This window comes from Salminus brasiliensis, chromosome 16, assembly GCF_030463535.1.
Source record: "Salminus brasiliensis chromosome 16, fSalBra1.hap2, whole genome shotgun sequence".
NCBI classification, from domain to species: domain Eukaryota; kingdom Metazoa; phylum Chordata; class Actinopteri; order Characiformes; family Bryconidae; genus Salminus; species Salminus brasiliensis.
In genome coordinates this window covers 34,957,246-34,983,021 of record NC_132893.1, presented here as the reverse complement: position 1 = coordinate 34,983,021, position 25,776 = coordinate 34,957,246, and the positions used below count along the sequence as shown (strand labels likewise).

General features: G+C 39.3%; 2 protein-coding genes across 2 annotated transcripts; one reads left to right on the top strand and one right to left on the bottom strand.

Annotated features, from left to right (window-relative positions):
* The first annotated feature begins 2,666 nt into the window (after positions 1–2,666).
* On the top strand, positions 2,667–8,965 carry hvcn1 (hydrogen voltage-gated channel 1). The gene is made up of 6 exons (XM_072659638.1): positions 2,667–2,935; positions 4,645–4,861; positions 5,220–5,324; positions 6,127–6,358; positions 6,989–7,101; positions 7,385–8,965. The coding sequence occupies exons 2-6, from the start codon at positions 4,679–4,681 to the stop codon at positions 7,439–7,441; spliced, it is 690 nt and encodes a 229-aa protein (XP_072515739.1). The 5' UTR covers positions 2,667–2,935; positions 4,645–4,678; the 3' UTR covers positions 7,442–8,965.
* tctn1 (tectonic family member 1) lies at positions 8,064–24,227 on the bottom strand. Its single transcript, XM_072659636.1, has 14 exons — positions 23,897–24,227; positions 20,934–21,051; positions 20,656–20,789; positions 20,042–20,196; positions 19,148–19,250; positions 17,004–17,116; positions 16,430–16,450; positions 15,883–16,020; positions 13,228–13,353; positions 13,040–13,128; positions 12,007–12,144; positions 11,057–11,210; positions 9,893–10,024; positions 8,064–9,381 (listed from the first exon to the last, which is right to left on the bottom strand). The coding sequence occupies exons 1-14, from the start codon at positions 24,219–24,221 to the stop codon at positions 9,238–9,240; spliced, it is 1,890 nt and encodes a 629-aa protein (XP_072515737.1). The 5' UTR covers positions 24,222–24,227; the 3' UTR covers positions 8,064–9,237.
* Positions 24,228–25,776: the final 1,549 nt, after the last annotated feature.

Below are 25,776 nucleotides of genomic sequence, written 5' to 3'. Positions count from 1 at the left end.
ATATTAGGATGTTATTAGGAGGATATTAAGAGGATATTAGGATGATATTAGGATGATATTAGGAGGATATTATGATATTAGGAAGATATTAGGATGATATTAGGATGATACTAGGAATATATTATGATATTAGGAGGATATTAGGATGTTATTAGGAGGATATTATTATATTAGGGGGATATTATGATATTAGGAGGGTGTTAGGAGGATATTAGGATGATATTATGATATTAGGAGGATATTAGGATGATATTAGGAGGATATTAGGATGATATTATGATGATATTAGGAGGATATTAGGATGATATTATGATATTAGGAGGATATTAGGATGATATTATGATATTAGGAGGATATTAGGATGATATTAGGATGATATTAGGATATTAGGATGATATTATGATATTAGGAGGATATTAGGATGATATTATGATATTAGGAGGATATTAGGATGATATTAGGATGATATTATGATATTAGGAGGATATTAGGAGGATATTAGGATGATATTATGATATTAGGAGGATATTAGGATGATATTAGGAGGATATTAGGAGGTTATTAGGAGGATATTAGGAGGATATTAGGAGGATATTAGGATGATATTAGGAGGATATTAGGAGGATATTAGGATGATATTAGGAGGATATTAGGAGGATATTAGGAGGATATTAGGATGATATTAGGATATTAGGGGGATATTATGATATTAGGAGGATGTTAGGAGGATATTAGGATGATATTATGATATTAGGAGGATATTAGGATGATATTAGGAGGATATTAGGATGATATTATGATATTAGGATGATATTAGGAGGATATTAGGAGGATATTAGGATGATATTAGGATGATATTAGGAGGATATTAGGATGATATTATGATATTAGGAGGATATTAGGAGGATATTATGATATTAGGAGGATATTAGGATGATATTATGATATTAGGAGGATATTAGGATGATATTAGGATATTAGGATGATATTATGATATTAGGAGGATATTAGGATGATATTATGATATTAGGAGGATATTAGGATGATATTATGATATTAGGAGGATATTAGGAGGATATTAGGAGGATATTAGGATGATATTATGATATTAGGATGATATTAGGAGGATATTAGGAGGTTATTAGGAGGATATTAGGAGGATATTAGGATGATATTAGGAAGATATTAGGAGAATATTAGGATGATATTAGGAGGATATTAGGAGGATATTAGGAGGATATTAGGATGATATTAGGAGGATATTAGGATGATATTAGGAGGATATTAGGATGATATTATGATATTAGGAGGATATTAGGATGATATTAGGAGGATATTAGGAGGATATTAGGATGATATTATGATATTAGGAGGATATTAGGAGGATATTAGGATGATATTATGATATTAGGAGGATATTAGGATGATATTAGGAGGATATTAGGATGATATTATGATATTAGGAGGATATTAGGATGATATTAGGAGGATATTAGGATGATATTATGATATTAGGATGATATTATGATATTAGGAGGATATTAGGATGATATTATGATATTAGGAGGATATTAGGAGGATATTAGGATGATATTATGATATTAGGAGGATATTAGGAGGATATGAGCTGTTGGTGTTGTTGTTTTGATTGTTAGCTCTGAGACTGTTAGCATAGCTTCTGCGTTACCTGGTAACGTGACCTTTTACTCGGAGGGAGGACATTCTATTACCCGAGCCGTAACTGGGCAACAGAGGCCGCGAGCGCGTGACAGTGCTCGAGCTTCAGCGCCGTGACGTCAGTGCGGCTCCTCATTTACTTGTATATTATTTGATATTAGTTTATTGATTTTTGTGACGTATTTTATGAGTTTTATATGACTCTAAAGTGCAGAGCTGCTGCCCTGCGTGTCCTGTGCTGCCATTCGTTCATTCATGTCTGACGTTGATTGTATGTCGACAAACAGTCCCCGAACAAACCACGCCCACCACACTGGAATTAACTAGAACAGTGACGTCACTGTCTGTCTGTCTGTCTGTCTTATTTTCTTTCTGTCTGCTTGTCTCTCTGTCTATCTACACTACATGTCCAAATGTTTGTGGACACCCCTTCTCCAATGAATGCATTCAGCTACTTTAAGTTGCACCCATTGCTGACACAGATGTGCAAATGCACACACACACACACACACACACACACACACACACACACTCACACAGCTTGTCTAGTCCCTGTAGAGAAGAAGTACTGCCAATAGAATAGGACTCTCTGGAGCAGATCAACATCATGACCCTATTGGCTCCATGCTGCCTAATGCCAGGTGTGGGCTAGAGGGGTGTAAAGACCCCCAGCATTGAGGAGCTGTGGAGCAGTGGAGGAGCTGTGTTCTCTGGAATGATGGTGGAGGAGCTCCATCCAGTACTTTTGGGCTGAGTTGGGGATGATGAGGTGGGGTGGTGATCATAACCCATTATCCTGACCTCACTAACAACACTCTCATCGCTTAATGCAATCAAATCCTCACAGCAATGCTCCTCCTCAAACCTGGTAGAGAGTAGATAAACCCGTCTACGTGTCCGTAGCTCTCTATAGCGCCCCCTCTGTCTGCAACTGCATGTGCTTTATGGAAATTGTGTGCGCGCGCGTGCGCTCGTGTGCGTGTGGAAAGGCAGAGGAGCGTGAAGAAGCTGCAGCTGGAGCTCGAGCGCAGTCGAGGCGGAGTTTTGGGGGGTCAAAGTTTGGAGGAAACGGGGCTGTTTTGAGCGGACCACCTCCCCCCTGCCCTCCGTGTAGAAGTGCTGTCTGACCGCGGCACCATCAGCCAGTCCAGCAGCTCTGACCTGAAACCGCCTCACTGAGGCTCTGCGTGCAAAAACAGAGGGCGCGAGCACGTAGCCTTCCAAACAAACCCCCCTCCTGGAGGCTCCGAGCAGGACGGTGAGTTTAGCTTTACACACACACACACACACACACACACGTTGCTGCGTTTGTGCTGCCCGAAGTGCACGAGCTGCATGTTTACCGAGGAGCTGCTGAGTGGGGAGGAAATCACGAGTTCTGCACAAGTCTGGAGAAATGCAGTGATGGTGATCAGCGCAGGGGATTGGTCAGCACTGAAGTATGACCGTGTAGAACAGTGGCTGCATGAGCTGAAGGGTTGCAGATCATCAGTGCATTATTGGTTATTGATCAGTATTGATTACCTGTTACTGTAATATTGAGGGTATTCGAGTGCAGTGCTGGGTTCTGTGCTCTGCGTGTCTTTGCCAATGCAGAACTTCATGTATTGCTTAATGTAATGTGGGGAGGAGAGACCACATCCTACATTCTGCTGCTTCTTCCCTTGTTTGCTGCTCAAACTGAAGTTTGATTATTAATTTATTATTTTTAAAATGTATTATTTATCATATTTACATTTATGGCACACTGTCATCCACAGCGACTTACATATTACAGTACTCGTATTACAGAGGTGGACCAATGTAGTGTTAGGAGTCTTGCCCAAGGACTCTTATTGGCGTAGCACAGCACAGTCACCCAGACTGGGAATTGAACCCCAGTCTCCTACTTGGAGTGGTCGCTCACTGGCAGGTAGTGTTGTTATCCAACCATGCATTTGCCACACACACACACATATATACACATACATATATCAGAAATTAAACAATTAAAATTATAATAAATATCATAATAATATATATATAATAAAACAAAACACTTATCTCCATAATGTAAATCTTGCAATTGTTCATTGCATTGCAGATACAATTGCATTGTATTTTATGGTAATTTCATGATGAATGGACCAATAGAAATGCTCCAAAATGACCCTGAATCAAATATTTTACATTGTTTTCCATTGAAAGTTAAGAAGCTGTAAAGCTGTTGTTGTTTTGGAGATACAAGGTTTTTGTGGCAGTGACCAATCATATATAGAAAACAGACCTGGATTTAAATCTGTAACCACGTCTGCACTTTCCTGGTCATCACAAATTCTGGAGAGGTTTGTTTGTGGTGGGAATGTGATCCAACCTCGACCCGACCCAACGATCAGGTGGTGTAGCTCTGCAGGTTAGAGCTAATCGGCTCCTGTAGCCATGTCTGAACCTGGTTTCCTGCCCAGATAGTTAACGATACTACAGCTGTGAGTAGATGCCGTCTCTGCTGCTGCTACCTAGTCTAGAACACAGGACCTTCTTACAGTATTTACATTCCTGCTCCGCCCCCAGACAGGTCTGACCAATCAGCGTGAGACGATGTGGTTCCTACACTGTAGTGGCGCGTTTTGGTGCACTTGGATTTTCCAGACCATCTATAGGTGTGTTTATATAGTTTATCTATAGTTTTCGCACTTGGGGAGTGTCATCCAATGCACCCCTGTGCATCCTGTGGTGGATTGTGTGGCGCAAACGATAACACTACCACTACCTTGTGATGTGGCAAGACGGATTCCTGGTCTTACAGGAAGTAAGAGTCCTTGGGCAAGACAGCTAACCCGTACCTCTACATTGGCCCAACTCTGTAATATGAGAAACCTTGTAAGTCACTCTGGAGAATTCACTAAAGCTGCTATTTTAAGGTACAGTTGCTATATGATGTTAAAATGATGTGATTATCCGAAAGAGTAGACGTTCTCCTCTCTGCAGAGTTTTACTGTTGATTGGTGGGAGACCAGGCACCATGTCCCATCGCTATCTGAGGTTCTTCACTGCAGTGGGGGACGATCACCACAGCCTCTCCCAGTGGCACAAAGAAGAACTGAAAGAGACCCCTGATGAGCTGGAAGAGGCGAAGCAGACCCACACCACCCTGGTGACCTTCAGAGAGTCCATGAAGAGGCTCTTCAGCTCTGAGAGGTTTCAGGTACCAGCAATCCAGCTTGGGATCTCTGAATCTTACTTACAGTCAGATAAGACATGACTTTAGAGAGTCAGACCTGCGCTGGGGCACACCACGTTGTGGTCAGGTGTGTCCTGTTAGCTTTAATTATCCTGGTGGTGTGTCCAGAATTAGACGTAGGTGTCCACCTGTTGCCTTCTGAATTGATTGGACTTTGTTTGGAGAAGCAGTGGTCTGTGAAACCAGGCCATGAAGTCCAAAGAAATGTCTAATAAAGTGTGCAACAAGTTAAAGTGTCTAAATACTTTTGGAAACCACAGTCAATGTTGGTCAGCAGTGCTGATCTGTACAGTTGATTAATACATGTTGTTTTGGGTTCTAGATAGCTGTTGTGTGCCTGGTAGTCTTGGATGCCATTTTTGTTCTGTGTGAGCTGCTGATTGACCTCTCCATAATCAAAGCAGACCAACACAGGATCGCTCCACAGGTACAAACAGGACACATTTAACACACAGTCTATACTCAGAATACCCCATCCATACTCACCATACCCCATCCATACCATAACCATCCATCCATACAAATCTATACCCATCCAGACCCATACCCATTCATACAAATCTATACCCATTCAGACCCATACCCATCCATACAAATCTATACCCATCCAGACCCATACCCATCCATACAAATCTATACCCATCCATACAAATCTATACCCATCCAGACCCATACCCATCCATACAAATCTATACCCATCCATACAAATCTATACCCATCCAGACCCATACCCATCCATACAAATCTATACCCATCCATACAAATCTATACCCATCCAGACACATACTCATCCAGACCCATACCCATCCATACAAATCTATACCCATCCATACCATACCCATCAATACAAATCTATACCCATCCAGACCCATACCCATCCATACAAATCTATACCCATCCATACAAATCTATACCCATCCAGACCCATACCCATCCATACAAATCTATACCCATCCAGACCCATACCCATCCAGACCCATACCCATCCATACAAATCTATACCCATCCAGACCCATACCCATCCATACCATACCATCCATACAAATTCATACCCATCCAGACCCATACAAATCCATACCCATACCCATCGAGACCCTAACCTATCATTTTGAGAATAAAAAATAAATAACTGTTAGTTGATTGACTGGTTTACAAAAATAAAAAATGATAAAGACATTATCAGATATTTGTTACATTTGTGTTTACCGTTCCCTCTGTCCACACTGCAGGTATTCCACTACCTCAGCCTGGCCCTCCTGACCTTCTTCATGGTGGAGCTGATCATGAAGCTGTATGCGTATCGGCTGGAGTTTTTCAAGCATAAGTTTGAGGTGTTTGATGGGATAGTTGTGGTGGTGTCCTTCGTCCTGGACATCGTTTACATCTCCAAAGAGGATGCCTTCGATGGAATGGGCTTCCTGATCCTGCTCAGGCTGTGGAGGGTGGCCAGGATCATTAATGGTAGGCTCACAGGGTTAAAGAGCACCTTTGGAGTTGTAGCTCAGTAGGTAGCGCTGTACTGCTGCACCAGTTGTTGTTCAGTTCCACCAGAAGATTACCTGATATTAAATGAAGGGCTTGGCACAGTCATGGGAAGAAATTAGGACGCTCATTAAAACCTCAGACTTCTCTTTCTGATGGTAGATGCTGGACTTTATCGTCAGCTGTGGGCTAAGATCTACCCTGATGATATTTTAGGATTGTTGGAGGCTTCTTTACTCATCCTGTGGATCTGCTGTTGGGCTGAACTTGCTTGGAATGTCTGATCTGGCCATGCTGGTCAGCTGTTTCACTTGTAAACCTCTTCCCAGTCTCCGCCCTTCTTCTTGAAGGCCTCAGTGTGCTCTCTGGATCTGGCCATGATGGTGATCTTCTTCACCCCTTACTTCAACCATCAATCGAGAACAGACCAGACTAAACGTCTGAGGTTTAAATAAGACTCCAGACTCCTCCAGAATAATCCTCTCCAACCATGTTCTGATCATCTGCAGCTGAGTTTAATTCTACACGTTTAAAAGGGTGATAAATGTGGGAAAATGACATTTCTATTAATTCCATTTTATAAATGATGATTATTGACGTGTCATGCAGGTATTCTGGTGACAGTGGAGAACCGAGCTCATCACAAAATCCAGAAAGTGCAAGAGAGCAACGATCGGCTCGTCCAGCAAGTCAGCGAGCTCCAGGAACAGAAGGCCATGATGGTGAGTGTCTGCTAGCCTGGCAAGTCTGTATTTGTTGCGTAGTGCTTTTCGCTGCTCCAGTTCATTTGGGTCATCAGTTAATAATGAAGCTCTTGGCGAGGGCATGTTTTGGAGCAGGGAAAACAGTGTCTGAAGTCCGCTTCTTCAGTTCTGCACTTGATCTGCAAGGCATACCATGTCTTGGCTGATCCGCTACGTTCAGACTAAGGCTTTAAACTGAGAGCCTGCTGCTGAAGCCCTCCTGGTCTGAGCATGACAAACAGTCCTGAATCTTTTTTTACAGGAGCAGGAGCTCAGCAGGCTGCGGGCGCTGCTAAAGCAACACAACATCCAGTGCTGATGCTCTCCAGCTGTGGAGTGTACAGTACGAAGACCTGCACTGTGCGAAGGCTGGCCACATCTGCGTGTGTTGTGAAGGGAAGCAAATGAAGGCAATTATAACTTAATTAGCATACTTAATTAAAGACGAACGGGTTTAGGTCAGCGCTGTTCTGTGTGGTTTCAGTAGGGTCACAGTAAAGCTTCAGCTGTGTAGTCTAATCGGGTATGATAATGAATCAGTGCAGTACTGAATCAGTCAGTAAAGTAATTAGGGTATTAAAGTGAATCAGTGCAGTATCAACACAGGTATTAAGTAGATTAGTGTTATTATAGTAAATATAGAGTTATTATAGTAAATCGCTGCAACTTAGAATCGGCACTGTAATGAATCATGTTATGTGGAATTAGTAAAGTACTGAATCAGTTATCATGTAGTAAATACTGAATCAGCACTGTAATGAATTATGTGCAATTAGTACAGTACTGAATCAGCACTGTAATGAATCATGTTATGTGGAATTAGTACAGTATTGAATCAGTATTGTAATGAATCATGTTATATTGAATTACAGAATCACTGAATCAGTTATCATATTAAATTAGTATAGTATTAAATCAACATAAATGAATCATGTCATATTGAATTAGTACAATACTGAATCAGGACCGTAATGAATCATGTTATGTGGAATTAGTGAAGTACTGAATCATTTATTATATACTTTAGTACTGAATCAGCACTGTAATGAATCTTGTTATATTGAATTAGTACAAAACTGAATCAGTTATAGTGAATCAGAATGGAAGAGAATGTTGTAGGCATAGAATTGTTACATGGAAACGTTTTTTTTTTTGAACATTTATTAGAATCATTCTATAAAGAAACAGCAGAGTACTGAATCAGGTATTTAGTCAGTATAATGAGTCAGATGCTGTAATGAATTCGTACAGTACTGAATCAGTTATCATATTAAATCAATATAGTACGGTAGCTGTAATGAATCAGAATCATTCTATAAAGAAACAGCAGAGTACTGAATCAGTTATTCTTGTCAGGATATAGCAATGAGGCAGAGGCTGTAATGATTTAGTACAGTACTGAATCAGAATGTTAGTAAGAACCAGATGTTAGTGAAGTACTTCAGTAGTGAATCAGATGTTAGAGTGAATTTGTACAGTACAGTGAAGTGAGTCAGTGCAGTAAGGAATCATACGTTAGTGAATTAGCAGAGTACTGAAGTACTGAATAAACGATAAGCTATGCAGTAAACATTTAGCTGCATTACTGTGGCCCTTCCGAGCTTGAAATGAGTAACTGATGGGTGGGAGGTGTGTGAGCTCACTCAGAGGGTTTGTGGGAACAGCTTTGACATCTGCAGGCTTATGATAAAATCTTATTATTCAAAGTGTTTTGCTGCAAATTGCAGAATTATGTGCACATTGTCTGTAAATTTAACTTTCTATGGACTGCTTTGAGAAATACTTTGTATACTTTACACAATATTTTGTACATTTTTAAATAAATGTTCTTTATTACAACTGATTTACTGAATCATTTACTATTTACATTTATTATTTACCTAATAAATTAGAAACTGTACAGTACCTACATTATTAGAAAATATGGTGTATAAAAAAACAGGCCTTCTCATATTTAAAGGAAATGAATGGGGGTTAAGGAAGCAGTTCAGTGCCAGCTGTGCTTCCAGCTGAAGAAACCTTCTCAGGTGTAGAGTGGACACTGCAGTGTTGATTGCAGGAGCATGTCAACGACTCTGGAAGGCTGGTTTTCCAGCGATTTGCAGCAGTTCTTGTTCATACAAACGGGAAGAAGAAGTCGAAGGGTAGTTTGGCGTTGATGGTGGGAGCAACTCTGAAGCCGGGACTGGCCGAAGCAGAAACGTCTATGAAGCTCACTGAGCTGGTGACCGGGACGATGCCACCGGTGGAGGGAGAGGGCTGTGAAGACAAACAGAAAAGGGGACAAACTGCCATATACATTACTCAAAACTAAAAACCACAGTTTAACTAAAGCAAAGACGACCAGAACACGTTTCAAATAAACTGTTTGGACAAAAGTAATGGGACACCTGCTCATTCATTGCTTCTTCTAAAATTAAGGGTATTAAAAAGAGCTGATCCTGCTTCTGTTGGCGTAACTGTCTCTACTGTCCAGAGAAGAAGACTTTCTGCTAGGTGTCAAAGGTAGCATTGTTGTGAGGATTTGATTGTATTCAGCTACAAGAGCATTAGTGAGGTCAGGATGTTGGATAAGCACCACCCTACTTCATCATCCCCACTAGACAAGCTGTGTGTGTGCATGCATTTGCACATCTGTGTCAGCAATGGCTGCAACTTAATTTTGCATTAGACATATAGTTTGTCTGTGTGTGTGAGTACATATGTATATATTATATGGTACATATATAGATTGAGGAATGTGGAACCGATGAGTGTGTTAGTAGCTTACTAAGGTGCTGGTGTTGAATTTGATTATTTCCATGACGCTCACAATCTGGGATTGGGGGTTCTCCAAGGTTCCGTACTTGGTCCATTTTACTTCAAGATGATACGACAGCGGGATACTGCATCCCTGCACGCTCTGACAAGACAAGACTGTTCCTCAGCATTACAGTGGCTCTCAGGTTGCTTCACTCACACTCTTGAGAAATACTGCTTGTAGACAAGCAAGAGCTTCCTCTTGCTAAAAACCCCCACTACATCAGTAACCACTGCAAAAACATCTGGTCCTTTACCTTTAAAGGGCTTCCAGAACTGATAATGAAGTAGTATAATACTATTTCTACTACTATATAGTAGTATAGTAAATATTTTAATTATAGTAAAAAATGCACTGGAACAATACATGCCTAGTATTTTTTAATGATTGCAAAAAATAATTGAAATTATTTGAGGCACAATGGTTAGAAACCAGTCTGTACTTCAGACTGTTGTACTGTAAGAGAGAACAGCAGCAGCAGAAATTTAAATATGCATCATGGTCATGCAAACTGCCCAATAATCAGTACTGAATCACAGTAAATGTGAATGAATTAAGCAGTTATGTGATTTTATTGTTTTAATGGCCATTATTATATATATAAAAAAAAAATCATTCTCTTAATGTATTTCAAAGTTCAAAAGAGGAAATAATTCATAAATTAATACATAAATAAATACATTCCATAATTACATGTATTACATTATTTATTTATTTTAGTTTTACCCCAATTTTAGTCATTTTCCAACCCCCCCCCCCCCCCCCCCCCCATCCCCATTATCTAGAACTACCCCATGACATGAACCTACCAATGCTGATAGGAAGAAGGCTAGCACCTCATAAAGCTCCACCACATCTTCCCAAACTGCCACTAATGCAACACTACTGGAGCTCAACACGCTTGGAGGTGAACACTAACTGCTAAAGGTTAACAGACAACAGCGCTGGCTAGCATCGCCCACACTGAGTGATGGGGAGAGGGAGGACTGTGGCATCGCTGGGGATCAAACCTCCCGATTAATAAGTTAGCACTTAGACAGCTACACCACCTGGGAGCATCGGTTATGATTGTAGGTTAAATAATTATAATGTGTTTATATTGGGTGTAAATGGACTGATTAAGAGGTTTGTTACCGTTATCATGGTTTGGTTCTCTATGGGCACCCAGTCCATGAGGTTTTGAGGCGGAGAATTCCCAAAAGATGCTACGTAGTCCGGAAAACTCTGACCCTTAAGTGTCCCTAAAATGACTTCAGAAACTAACGAACAGTTAGCTCCATCCTCCAGCCTACATTGGATTTTAACACACACACACACACACACACACACAATACAGATACAAACAGATACAAGAGGCAATCTATACAATATTTTAAAAGACTATATTAATAAATGAATACTTCATTAGTGTGAATGTCCACCATGTTGTCAAATCTGAAACCAGAGAGCAGAGGCGGAGCCAGACTCGCCTACTCATTTAGTAGACCCGCCCCCTTCTATCAGACCAAGCCTCAGTGTCTCAGACCGTCTTCATTGAGCTTCCCGTACAAAAGCAGAGCGGATTTCCCCCTGGACTCCAGTTTGTCCGGTAAGTGGAACAGTGCTCCACCAGTAAAAGTGCAGCTCATGTAAGTTTCTCTACAACTCTTCTCCTTCATGTAATGTCTGTCTGTCAATCACTTCATTCCTAAGTGTAGCCCCGCCTTCTTACAATATAGCAGAGTAAGGGTGAAAAACCGGGTCAGTATCAGCACAGGGAGACTAACTGCTGGAGTTTGGAGACACTGGAGATGGAGAGACGGAAAATCAAATGGAAAATGGGCAGAGCTGCATGGTCACTGAAACATATGGTGATGGGCGGAGCTACACATCAAACTGCAACCAGCCAGTAGAAGCTCTAGGCTTCTGTAGGTGCTTCACTTTAGAGATGTTGCACGGTCCATGCTTCCTACAGTCACTGGTATGGTCACAGCAGATGTGTAAGTTACTGCTTCAGTAGAACAGTGAACTGAACACCAGTGGAAACCATTAAAAGTGGTTCTCCAGGGTTTAATACATGGGGTGTACCAAATACTGCTCCTTACCTAAAGGTGCAACCTGATACCGTATCCTTTCCAAACAGGACAGGTGACCGTTGGGGGACGCCGAACAGACAGTCCTGATCTGCAGAGCTCTGTAGTACGGTGAGTGATCCCTCGGGATTAGTGCTTCGACTTACCCCAGTGAAGGTAGTTAAGGTAAAGTAAAGGTGCATGTATGTGTCACTGTACAGCGAAATGTGTCCTCTGCATTTGCCCCATCTGTGGTAGTAAACACACACAAACACATACACACACACACACACACACACACACACACACACACACACACACACACACACACACACACACACACTAACGTGTTTGATCACAAATTAACGTCTAAATGATCACAAAGAGTGTGGAGGTGTTCAGTAATCTCTAATGGACTTGATTATGTGGTTTCTGGCTCACTGTTATCTAGAACATGAACTAAAACATGGAGTGTTAGTTAGGTACACAGTAGTTTACATAACAGTGCCATACTATTACAATACACTATATGTCCAAATATTTGTGGACACCCCTTCTAATGAACGCATGTGGCTACTTTAAGCTGCACGTATAGCTGACACAGATGTGCAAATGCACACGCGCACACACACACACACACACACACACACACACACACACACACACACACACACAGCTTGTCAAGTGCCTGTAGAGAAGAAGTACTGCCAATAGAATGGGACTCTCTGAAGCAGATCAACACCATGCTAGAGGGGTATAAAGCCCCCCAGCATTGAACTGTGGTATCTGGAATGATGGTGGTGCTCCATCCAGTACTTCTGGGATGAGTAGGGGAGTTAGGAGTGGGGAACTCTTTTTAATACCCTTGATTTCAGAAGAAGCGATAATAAATTAGCAAGTGTCCCAATACTTTTGTCCATATAGCGTCCCCTAGCCTTCTATATGGGTTTGCCTGCAGCTAATCTTTGTAGTCCTGTAGAACTGAGTGATGGCACAGAGCATTTCAATATTTTGAAATGTCATATATCCGCAACGTGGCTTTGGATTTGACTGTGGGAAAGGATATTCTGCAGTTCTCCATCCTGCCACAAGGGGCAGTCCCACCACATAACCAGGATTGCCACTTGAGCGAAGCGTTGCATCACTTTTATCCTCCTAAACAAAAATACAGTGTACAGAGTTGTTAAGTCTGCTGTGGATATTTTATCACCGAGTATGTTGCCACTATTAGGATATTAGGAAAGGGATGCTCACCTGAACGAAGGCTATTTGAAACTTCTGCTGTATGGGCAGCATGGCATTACTGACCGCGGCGAGCACAAATGATGCGGTCACTCCCACAATCTGACCAGCTTCCCCATACCTGACTGTGTATTTCACCTGGAAAAGTTCAGCACGGTCATTAACCATTTCCTCTAATTCCATTAGAATCCTATTAAAATACACTGCCTGGCCACTTTATCAGAAACCCCACTCTTGTAGCACCACCACTTCAGTTAGAGACTGGAGCTCATCGGTTGACTGGAGCACCTTTATTAGGGGTCAGTCTCTGACCACAGAGCTGCTCCTGTCCAGATATTTTTGGACAGCACTGCTGTGCCTGATACACTTGTACCAGCGGCACCACACACACACACACACACACACACACACACACACACACACTACCATGAACACTACCATGTAGGTGTCACTGCTGTGCTGAAAATGGACCACAACCCCATTAGCGTCTGGACAAAAGCAGTTCTGTGGTCAGAAACGGTCTAAAATGCAAATAATACAGTAATTAACATGAATGTCATCATTACTGAACATCAGATAAGAAAACCACAGTGTAGAGCAGGGGTGGGTGGGCAACGGGGGCTGGAGTCCAGCACAGTTTGCTGGTTTTCCTGCTCTGACAGACCTGATCTGATGTGACACAGCCAAATATCCCAGAATGCATTACCAAGTACTGAACCTGGCAATTAACAGGTGAGTTGAATCAGGTGTGCTGTCCTAAAGACTGCATTGCCCATCCCTGGTGTAGACGATGCACCCTATGATGTACTACCATCTTATGACCACTAGATGTCCCTCATGTTGCACAGCCAACAGTGGCCAACTATACAGTATTCATACTGAGATTCCTGCAATATGAAGGACGGTGTTTCTAATAAAGTGGCCAGTGAGTGGAAGTGTGAGGTATATAAAGTTATATATCATTATACAGTGGGGAGAACAAGTATTTGATACACTGCTGATTTTTCAGGTTTTCCCACTTGCAAAGCATGTAGAAGACTGTAATTTTTATCATAGATACTCTTCAACTGTGAGTGATGGAATCTAAAACAAAAATCCAGAAAAATACATTGTATGATTTTTAAATAATTAATTTCCATTTTATTGTGGGAAATAAGTATTTGATACACCAGAAAAAGAAACTTAATATTTGGTACAGAAACCTTTGTTTGCAATTACAGAGATGAGACGTTTCCTGTAGTTCTTGACAAGGTTTGCACACACTGCAGCAGGGATTTTGGCCCATTCCTCCATACAGATCTCCTCCAGAGCCTTCAGGTTTCGTGGCTGTCGCTGGGCCACACGGACTTTAAGCTCCCTCCAAAGATTTTCTATTGGATTCAGGTCTGGAGACTGGCTAGGCCACTCCAGGACCTTAAGATGTTTCCTACGGAGCCACTCTTTAGTTGCCCTGGCTGTGTGTTTTGGGTCGATATCATGCTGGAAGACCCAGCCACGACCCATCTTCAGTGCTCTTACTGAGGGAAGGAGGTTGTTGGCCAAAATCTCACGATACATGGCCCCATCCATCCTTCCCACAATACGGTGCAGTCGTCCTGTCCCCTTTGCAGAAAAGCATCCCCAAAGAATGATGTTTCCACCGCCATGCTTCACGGTTGGGATGGTGTTCTTGGGGTTGTACTCATCATTCTTCTTCCTCCAAACATGACGAGTGGAGTTTAAACCAAAAAGTTCTATTTTTGTCTCATCAGACCACATGACCTTCTCCCATTCCTCCTCTGGATCATTCAGATGGTCATTTGCAAACTTCAGACGGGCTTTGACATGCGTTGGCTTGAGGAAGGGCACCTTGCGTGCACTGCAGGATTTTAATCCTTGACGGCGTAGAGTGTTACTGATTGTTTTCTTTGAGACTGTGGTCCCAGCTCTATTCAGGTCATTGACCAGGTCCTGCCGTGTAATTCTGGGCTCATTCCTCACCTTCCTCAAGATCATTGATGCTCCACGAGGTGAGATCTTGCATGGCGCCCCAGACCGAGGGAGATTATCCGTTATTTTGCATTTCTTCCATTTTCTAATAATTGCACCAACAGTTGTTGCCTTCTCACCAAGCTGCTTGCCTATTGTCCTGTAGCCCATCCCAGCCTTGTGCAGGTCTACAATTTTATCCCTGATGTCCTTACAAAGCTCTCTGGTCTTGGGCATTGTGGAGATGCTGGAGTCTGACTGATTGAGTGTGTGGACAGGTGTCTTTTATACAGGTAACGAGTTCAAACAGGTGCAGTTAATACAGGTAATGAGTGGAGAACAGGAGGGCTTCTTAAAGAAGAAGTAACATGTCTGTGAGAGCCAAAATTCTTACTGGTTGATAGATGATCAAATACTTATTTCCCACAATAAAATGGAAATTAATTATTTAAAAATCATACAATGTATTTTTCTGGATTTTTGTTTTAGATTCCATCACTCACAGTTGAAGAGTACCTATGATAAAAATTACAGTCTTCTACATGCTTTGCAAGTGGGAAAACCTGAAAAATCAGCAGTGTATCAAATACTTGTTCTCCCCACTGTACACTCATAAAATATTGCTGTATGTATTTTTTCTGGAAACCTGCTGAGGTCATTTTTTGCCTTACAGTCAGCATGATTATGGTCAGAGCTCACCTGCAGCACCACCTGGTTACAGACTTCAGCTGGTTGCAGAAACTCGGGCTGAAAGGCAAAATCAGCAGCTGCGTCCACCATCGTCTGTGTGCCCTCAACGGACTGCAGGATAACGGCCTCCACCCCCACTGCCACCAGCTGTGACACACACACACACACACACACACACACACACACACACACACACACACACACCCTGCTTCAGTCAGAGACACTAGCGTAGACGCTCAGCTAATCCTACTATAATCCAGCCTGATCAGAGCTGATCAGGTCACGCTTCGTGCGGGTGTTAGTGTGTCTGCTGTTACACCTGCGAGACCCGGCTGAGAGTGTGATGGCCTAAATGCTGTGCAGTTTGGCACTGAGGTAAGACAGACCGTCCAGTGAGCACAGGATTACGGGGCTCAGTTTCCAAAGCATGTCAGACAAGCGGAAATGTGCTTGGACAGAGCGTTATATCCCCAGCTTCACAGTCTGAGTGAGGACGTGTAGTCTAAGTGCAAGAACTCTAAAGAAGCGAGGAGTGTGTGAGGAAGCGCTCTCTTACATTAGCTTCAGTGTCCTTCCCCTGCAAAACAAAAACAACAAGTGGTCAGAAATCTGTACTAGGCATACGCGACAAATCCTACACTATATGGACAAAAGTATTGGGACACCTGCTCATTCACTGCGCAGATCAATGGTATTAAAAAGAGGTTTGTTGAAGTAAGTCTCTACGGTCCAGGAAAGAAGAAGGCTTTCTACTAGATTTTGGAGGAGCATTGCTGTGAGGATTTGGTTGCATCCAGTACAAGAGCGTTAGTGAGGTTAGGATGTTAGAAGATCATCACCACCCCACCTCATCATCCCAAACTCATCCCAAAAGTATTAGATGGAGCTCCACCACCATCATTCCAGAGAACACAGTTCTTCCACTGCTCCACAGCATTGCTGGGGAGCTTTATACCCCTCTAGCCCACGCCTGGCATTAGGCAGCACAGAGCCAATAGGGTCATGTTTATTTATCTGCTCCAGAGAGTCCTATTCTATTGGCAGTACTTCTCTACAGAGAATAGACAAGCTTTATATGTGTGCATTTGCACATCGGTGTCAGCAATGGGTGCAAATGTATAGTAACTCACTGAGAAGATGCGGAAGCTGGTGTAAGTCCTTAAGCTCAAAGCCTGTAAAGTGGTGCAGTCCTGTGCCAAAGCAAAACTCCTCACGCAGCTGCTCGTCTGATCCTGCAGAAACGCTGGGAAGCAGCAGATAAAATTCAGCTTCAGTTTAACCCTTTCAAATATTATCGGCCTAAAACAATTCATAAGTAGATAATGGATAATTCATAGTGGTTACTGCATAAATCATGGTAAAAACTGGATCATTCCTACCGAATGATTAATAACAGATACCAAACAATTCATCGTGGGTTCTCAATCATTTAGAGTAAATACTGAACAAATTATAGCAGCCACTGAAAAAATTAGAGCAGCCACTGAATAAATTATAGTAGTTAGTAGCTACAGAATAAATTATAGCAGATACTGAATAAATTATAGTAGCTACTGAATAAATTATAGCAGATACTGAATAAATTATAGCAGCCACTGAATAAATTATAGTAGTTAGTAGCTACAGAATAAATTATAGCAGATACTGAATAAATTATAGTAGCTACTGAATAAATTATAGCAGCCATTGAATTATAGCAGATACTGAATAAATTATAGCAGCCATTGAATTATAGCAGATACTGAATAAATTATAGTAGTTAGTAGCTACAGAATAAATTATAGCAGATACTGAATAAATTATAGTAGTTAGTAGCTACAGAATAAATTATTGCAGATACTGAATAAATTATAGCAGCCACTGAATAAATTATAGCAGCCACTGAATAAATTATAGCAGCCACTGAATAAATTATAGTAGTTAGTAGCTACAGAATAAATTATAGCAGATACTGAATAAATTATAGTAGCTACTGAATAAATTATAGCAGATACTGAATAAATTATAGCAGCCATTGAATTATAGCAGATACAGAATAAATTATAGCAGCCACTGAATTATAGCAGATACTAAATAAATTATAGTAGTTAGTAGCTACAGAATAAATTATTGCAGATACTGCATAAATGATAGTAGCTACTGAATAAATTATAGCAGCCACTGAATAAATTATAGTAGTTAGTAGCTACAGAATAAATTATTGCAGATACTGAATAAATGATAGTAGTTAGTAGCTACTGAATAAATTATAGCAGCCACTGAATAAATTATAGTAGTTAGTAGCTACAGAATAAATTATAGCAGATACTGAATAAATTATAGCAGATACTGAATAAATTATAGTAGTTAGTAGCTACAGAATAAATTATTGCAGATACTGCATAAATGATAGTAGCTACTGAATAAATTATAGCAGCCACTGAATAAATTATAGTAGTTAGTAGCTACAGAATAAATTATTGCAGATACTGAATAAATGATAGTAGTTAGTAGCTACTGAATAAATTATAGCAGCCACTGAATAAATTATAGTAGTTAGTAGCTACAGAATAAATTATAGCACATACTGAATAAATTATAGCAGATACTGAATAAATTATAGTAGTTAGTAGCTACAGAATAAATTATTGCAGATACTGCATAAATGATAGTAGCTACTGAATAAATTATAGCAGCCACTGAATAAATTATAGTAGTTAGTAGCTACAGAATAAATTATAGCAGCCACTGAATAAATTATAGTAGTTAGTAGCTACAGAATAAATTATAGCAGATACTGAATAAATTATAGCAGATACTGAATAAATTATAGTAGTTAGTAGCTACAGAATAAATTATTGCAGATACTGAATAAATGATAGTAGCTACTGAATAAATTATAGCAGCCACTGAATAAATTATAGTAGTTAGTAGCTACAAAATAAATTATAGCAGCCACTGAATAAATTATAGTAGTTAGTAGCTACAGAATAAATTATAGCAGATACTGAATAAATTATAGCAGATACTGAATAAAGTATAGCAGATACTGAATAGTTCAAATTAGATACCAAATACTTAGTAGATCAGTAGATCTTTAATTTATAGTAGATCTTAAATAATTTACAGTAGCTACAAAATAATGAATTCACCCTGTACTGAAATGGACCGAACACTGACTGCTGTGTGTCTGTGTAGATCTGTATAGCAACGCAGTACTGATTTTATGATGGACTGAATCGTTTCCTAAATAATCAATTAAACAGAATTGTTGTGAGTTCTGAGATTTCTGCACCTGCTGGGTTTGAATCCAGGCAGTTTGCCGTCCCAGCCAACGCTGGAAGCCTGAAGAAATCACGCTGTCCGGCCTCATCCTCCGTCTGCATGATATCTCCATACTGAGGGAAAAGACAGCAGGCGTAAGCTATGATCTCATATTTATTTGTTAATTTAAAAACCTACTGCGGGTTGTTTTGCAGCGTAACCAGTGAAATTGGACTATTCGCCATGCATTAAATGGTGTTCGCTTGTCCTACTGACTGAACAGCTGATATTTCTGCATTCCTAGAGTATGCCTTAGGGCACTGCAGAGTTGCAAAGTTGCAAAAAAGGATCTTTGGAGCGATGCCACAGAACAGTGGCCTCCAACCTGTTCCTGAGAGCTACCTTCCTGCAGAATCCAACCCTAATCCACCCCACCTGATCCAACTATTTCCTGCCTTCAGTAGGCCCTGATGGACTAAATGGGGTGTGACAGATTTGGGGTGGAATAGAATAACCACAGATTAAAAAGGAGATATTTTAATATGATTAAAAGCTTATGAAATGTATTATTGTGTGTACTTGTCTTGTTTTTACATCAAAATAAACAGTGAAGACTGAAATCTGTCAGGGTGTAAAATGAACTGGATAAAATGTTATTCTGTGTAAACGTATTATATAATTTATATATATAATTTAATTTAATGTATGTAATTAATTATAATTAATTGAGCAAATACATGTAAACAGTATAAAAAAAAACAACAGTAGTAACTACTATAGGTATGGGCCCTTTAAGGTAGGATATGGGCCATTTAGGGTGGGTTACGGGCCATTTAGGGTGGGATACAAGCACTTTCAGGTGGGATACAAGCACTTTAATTAGAGCATAGAACAGAAATAAGCAGCAGAAACTACGGAACTTTACCAAATATCCTGGAGAGTTTCCCTGTACAGGAGTCTGTAGTACACTGCCTGTCCCACCAGAGCCCCCGAAGAAGAATCCCACAAATCGATTGAAGAGATAATCGAAATTCTGCTCTGTGGGAGTGTTTGGTGTGACGAAGGACAGGCCCTGATCATCTAAAACCAGAACACAATAAAGCATGTGGTGTATAAAAGAGGAAGAGTACACCCTGCACACCGACTAGAATCTCTGTAATAAATGAATTTACAAGAAGAAAGTGTTTGAGATGGGCCCTTTATGGTGGGATACGGGCCCTTTATTGTGGGACACGGGCCCTTTGGGGTGGGACACGGGCCCTTTGGGGTGGGACACGGGCCCTTTGGGGTGGGATACAAGCACTTTAAGGTGAGATACAAGTTCTTTCGGCTAGGATACATGTCTTTTAAAGAGTGATGATATATGGGTCCTTTAAGGTGAGATATGAGCCCTATAGCCCTTTTGTTTGTGCCACATCGTCCACCCTTAATGTGAACTCTGTAACAGTGTGGTGTAACTATAATGTCCGCTCAGTTATTCTGTAATTCTGTAACTGCTCCTGCAGTCAGTGCGTCTCTGGAAGGTAAGGGTGCACTCACAGTTAGCAGACTGTACACAGAAAACATCAGGGTTGACCTCGCGCTGGACGGACGCCTGCACTTGCGATAAGCCCTCTGGTGTCGTGCTGAGGCTGTAAAGAGCTGCTTCCTGGCTGCACCGTCTGGGGTCACCACTGACCAAACACAAATCGGGGTTAGTGTTCGTTTAATCGTTTATTTTTCAGCTTCTAAGCAAAAGTCATTCGGACACGCTGCGCGCGCTGGATCTGGTACAGGGTCGGAAGATATGAGCTTGTGTCTCTTGCTGAAGAACTTACGTGACTTTCTGGACTGAGCAGCGGGTGAAAAGCGGCAGTTCCTGAGAGCAGTCCGGGTCACAGCAACAGTTCACATCACACTGCTCGCTCTGCACGTTGCACGGGCACAGATCTGAGACTGGGCCAAGAGAAGAATATCAGACAGACATTCGGAGCAAAATATCACATTCATTTTAGATCTGTACAAATAACGACTGCGACGTCTCTTACTATATATTATTATTATATTTATTATTTTAGTGACATTATGGGATGTTTACAGTGCAAAGTATTGATAAATAAATATTACACAGACTAATACTGTGATGAGGAGTTACTGTGTTTTGCATTAAGGGAAGATGGTTATTAACTGCAACACGTTCTAATAGACGATTCTGATGAATATTGAAGACATAAAGGGAAATTCCTTCAAAATACACAATTTAACAGTTTGAACTAAGTCATTCAGAGTGGGGCTTTTTGATGGGTTAGGTGTGAAACGCTTGGTTCTAGATAACCTTACTCAGTCAGAACTGGAGTTCTAAAGTGGAGGTGAAGGGAAGCAGACGTCAGAAGCTCTAATAAAACCTCCCTCACAGAAAGTTCTTCACCTAATAGTTATGAACACACTGCCTAAAGCCGGAGACAAATTTGAGAGCCTACATTCTGGCCTACACTTTTTTCTGAAACACATATATGGTGGAGGGATACTTGCAGGACACCCCAGGCAAAATAGTCCCCTTTTTCAGATTCACCACTATTCTACCATCACCAACAGTCCATATAAAACTTAGAAGGCATGTGTAGGTTCACTGGTGGTTCAAATTGGTGGCTATATTTATATTACGGTCACGGAAACTGACCTGGTTCCACTGACCACTGCCAAGAAATGCGAGTTGGTCAGTTTCTCTATAATGAACTCTGAGGGAGTATTCACATCCCCTGTTTATGCCATTATCTAGCACCCTGAATCCCACCTGTTCCTATCCCCTATCAGTTCACACATTTACATGTTTTACTGCTCTACCGCCTCTGCTCCAACTCATCAGACGATCCTCATTCCCTTGTTGATGTTTGATGTCGTCTTACTCCAACAGGTGCTAAGCGTTATTAACACCCAAGGTGTAAACTGGGGGTGTTAGAGCAGGACAACGTCTAAATGTTGGGGGTCGTAGGCTAGTGACTGTGATAGAACATCTGTCTTCATTTAATCTAAAGCAGCCTGAAGTAAACAAAAAGCTCCACTATAAAAGTTGTCATTTTACAGGAGGAGGAAAAAACCTTCTTGACCTTTTCAAGTGTTTCTATTGGTCCATTCGTCTTTAAATTCTAATACAACATAAATCATTGTTTATTACTTTTTTAATTCTTATTTATATTGTGTATATAGTGTAAATTATTTATCTAAATTTTTGTAACTGAGTGTCCTGCTATCCCTTTCTGCTGTTACACTGTGAATTTCCCCACTGCGGGACTAATAAAGGACTATCTTATCTTATCTTATCACAACTGACAGATTCACATTATGTCAAGATACGAATACAAGAGTAAAATTATAGATTAGAGAGTTTTTTGGGGGGCAGCAACAATACTGACGATCTGAGAAGAAATACACCCTACTATCATTTACAGTTTACTACAGAGTGGTATGGGGTGTTTGTTTTTTTTTCAGAAACAAGCAGTTACACTGTACAATGAAATTCTTACTTTGCAGTTCCTCCATTTACTGACATATAAATATCAATATAAAAATAGAGAAACTAAATAAATATAATTAAAAAAAATATATAGATATATATAATAATAATAATAATAATAATAAATATATATATATATATATATATATATATATATATATATATATATATATATATAAATAACAGTACACTACAGTAAAGTTTAGTTAAGTGCATTGTGAAGAACACAAGTAAACAGTTTTGGTACATGTAGCAGCGATACAGTAGTGGGCTCATATTAATGGGTGCATGGGGTAATGGGTGAGTTCAGCCAGTCAGTCAGAGCGGAAAGGGGGGTGGAGGTGTTCACAAGCCTCATGGCATATGGATAGAAACTGTTATAACCCAGAATATAGTTGTGAGGGATCTTCTGTGGGTGATGAGAGCCACAGCTCTGGTGAAAAGCTGCCAGCATGCCTAGTTGTGCTGCTCTGGTAGGACAGGGTGATAGTGGGTGAAAGAGCTTGTGACCAGGGTGAGAGGGGTCACCTATAATCTTACTAGTATGCTTTATGACCCTGCTGTTAAACTTTCACTTATTAGGCCAACATCTATAACCCATCTATATCTCGTTTTGTCCCTAAAGTCCACCAAAACATGACTCTGAGGCTTGTGTTGATATTACTACTAATGACCCTGCTGAGGAAACAGCCAGGCCAGCTCCAGCTCAAGCAGTCAACCAGTATGACCCAGCTGGTTGACTAGTAGGACCAACTTGATCAAACTGGTCCATCGTGTCTTGATCAGGGGTTTTGGGGGTTGTGGCTCACAGTATGGAGCATTTCACAATTCTCATTTTCATCATTGCTATTATTTGAAATATTAAAAAATACATTTTATTAATAAAAATAATATTACTTATTTATTAGCATTGCTTTTGGAAAAATAAATAAATTAGCTAACTGATGATTAATGATTATTTTCATTAGCTATAGCTAGATTAATCAGCTGATTATTGATTGACTGGTTCAGCTAGGTGGCGCTATTTTTCAATACCCAGCGTGAGAACCACCAGAGTTCATCCTATTTTCATTTTCAGTCAATTATACATCCTTTTTTAGTGCATTAACGCACTAATTGTAATGATCTGAGTGATGTTAGCTACCTTTATCAGTAGATAGTATTTTAAGGTGAATATAAGAGACGTTGGTTAGACGTTAGAACTAGCGCTAGCTACAGATGCTAACGTGGCTAACAGCACATCTCGGACCCGCAGCTACTTTCTTCCACGTGCTTCTATCGATCTACCTCGAGTGACTGGTAATGGTACAGATCCAGACAGCGGTAAGGGCAGCGATGCGGTGGCCGCCCGGGCCGGATCCTGTTCGGCTGGGGGTTCGGGAGTCTCCGCTTCAGGGGCAGCGGTGCTGAGCTCGGCCGGAGCCGCTGCGGGCAAAGAAACCGGAGCCGAAGTCCAGTTTTCTCCTCCTGCCTCCTCCGTTGGGTTATCAGATTCAGCCCGGTCCAACCGTGTTCGGTTCGTGTCTGAGAGACTGGCGCTAAAGTTGGCAGAATCCGCAGAGTTTCTGCACAATAAGCAGCCCAATATACACAGCCTGAGCAGCGCCGCCATGCTTAGCAACCGGGCGCAGGGTAATGCGTCTCCAGGAAGTGGAAAAAATAAATAAATAAATACAATAAATACAATAAATAAATACAATAAATAAATACAATAAATAAAGACATACAATAAATAAATAAATACAATAAATACAATAAATAAATAAATAAATAAATACAATAAATAAAGACATACAATAAATAAATAAATACAATAAATACAATAAATAAATAAATACAATACAATAAATACAATAAATAAATAAATACAATACAATAAATACAATAAATAAATACAATACAATAAATACAATAAATAAATACAATAAATAAATAAAATAAATAAATACAATAAATAAATACAATAAATACAATAAATAAATAAAATAAATAAATACAATAAATACAATAAATAAATAAAATAAATAAATAAATAAATACAATAAATACAATAAATAAATACAATAAATACAATAAATAAATAAATAAATACAATAAATAAATAAAATAAATAAAGACATACAATAAATAAATAAAATAAATAAATAAATAAAATAAATACAATAAATACAATAAATAAATACAATAAATAGATAAATAAATACAATAAATAAATAAATACAATAAATAAATAAAATAAATAAAGACATACAATAAATAAATAAAATAAATAAATAAATAAAATAAATACAATAAATAAATACAATAAATACAATAAACACAATAAATAAATACAATAAAAAATAAATACAATAAATAAATAAATACATAAATAAATACATAAATACAATAAACACAATAAATAAATACAATAAATAAATAAATACATAAATACAATAAATACAATAAATAAATACAATAAATAAATAAATACATAAATACAATAAACACAATAAATAAATACAATAAATACAATAAATAAATACAATAAATAAATAAATACATAAATACAATAAACACAATAAATAAATACAATAAATAAATAAATACATAAATACAATAAACATAATAAATAAATACAATAAATAAATAAATACATAAATACAATAAATACAATAAATAAATAAAATAAATAAATAAATACAATAAAACTTCGGTTTTAACCATTTAAAGCATTAAAAACATAAAATAAAACACAGAAATGTAAAGTTTTAAAATCCACACATTTTATTGGTCCATTTACAAAAATACGATAAAATATGACGTTTTACCTTTTTAACCTTTGAATAATATATTTCGGAAATGTTTCACATTTGATACAATAGGTATTATTTACGTGTCTGTACTAATTCCAATAATACTAAAAATCTATTTGTCACTGCATTATTGCATCAGTTAACAATAACAAACACTTATCTAACACACTTATCTAACACACTTAACAACGAATATCAAATTAATGCTTCTGTACTTATAGAAATTAACATTTAAATAATGTTAGCCTATTAAAAACATATATAGATATTAATTATGTAAAAAAAACAGGTTATACTAATTAGACAAGTATAATACATGACTACAAGTAATAGATAAAGATAAGATGTGGGGAAATTCTCATACTAAATACA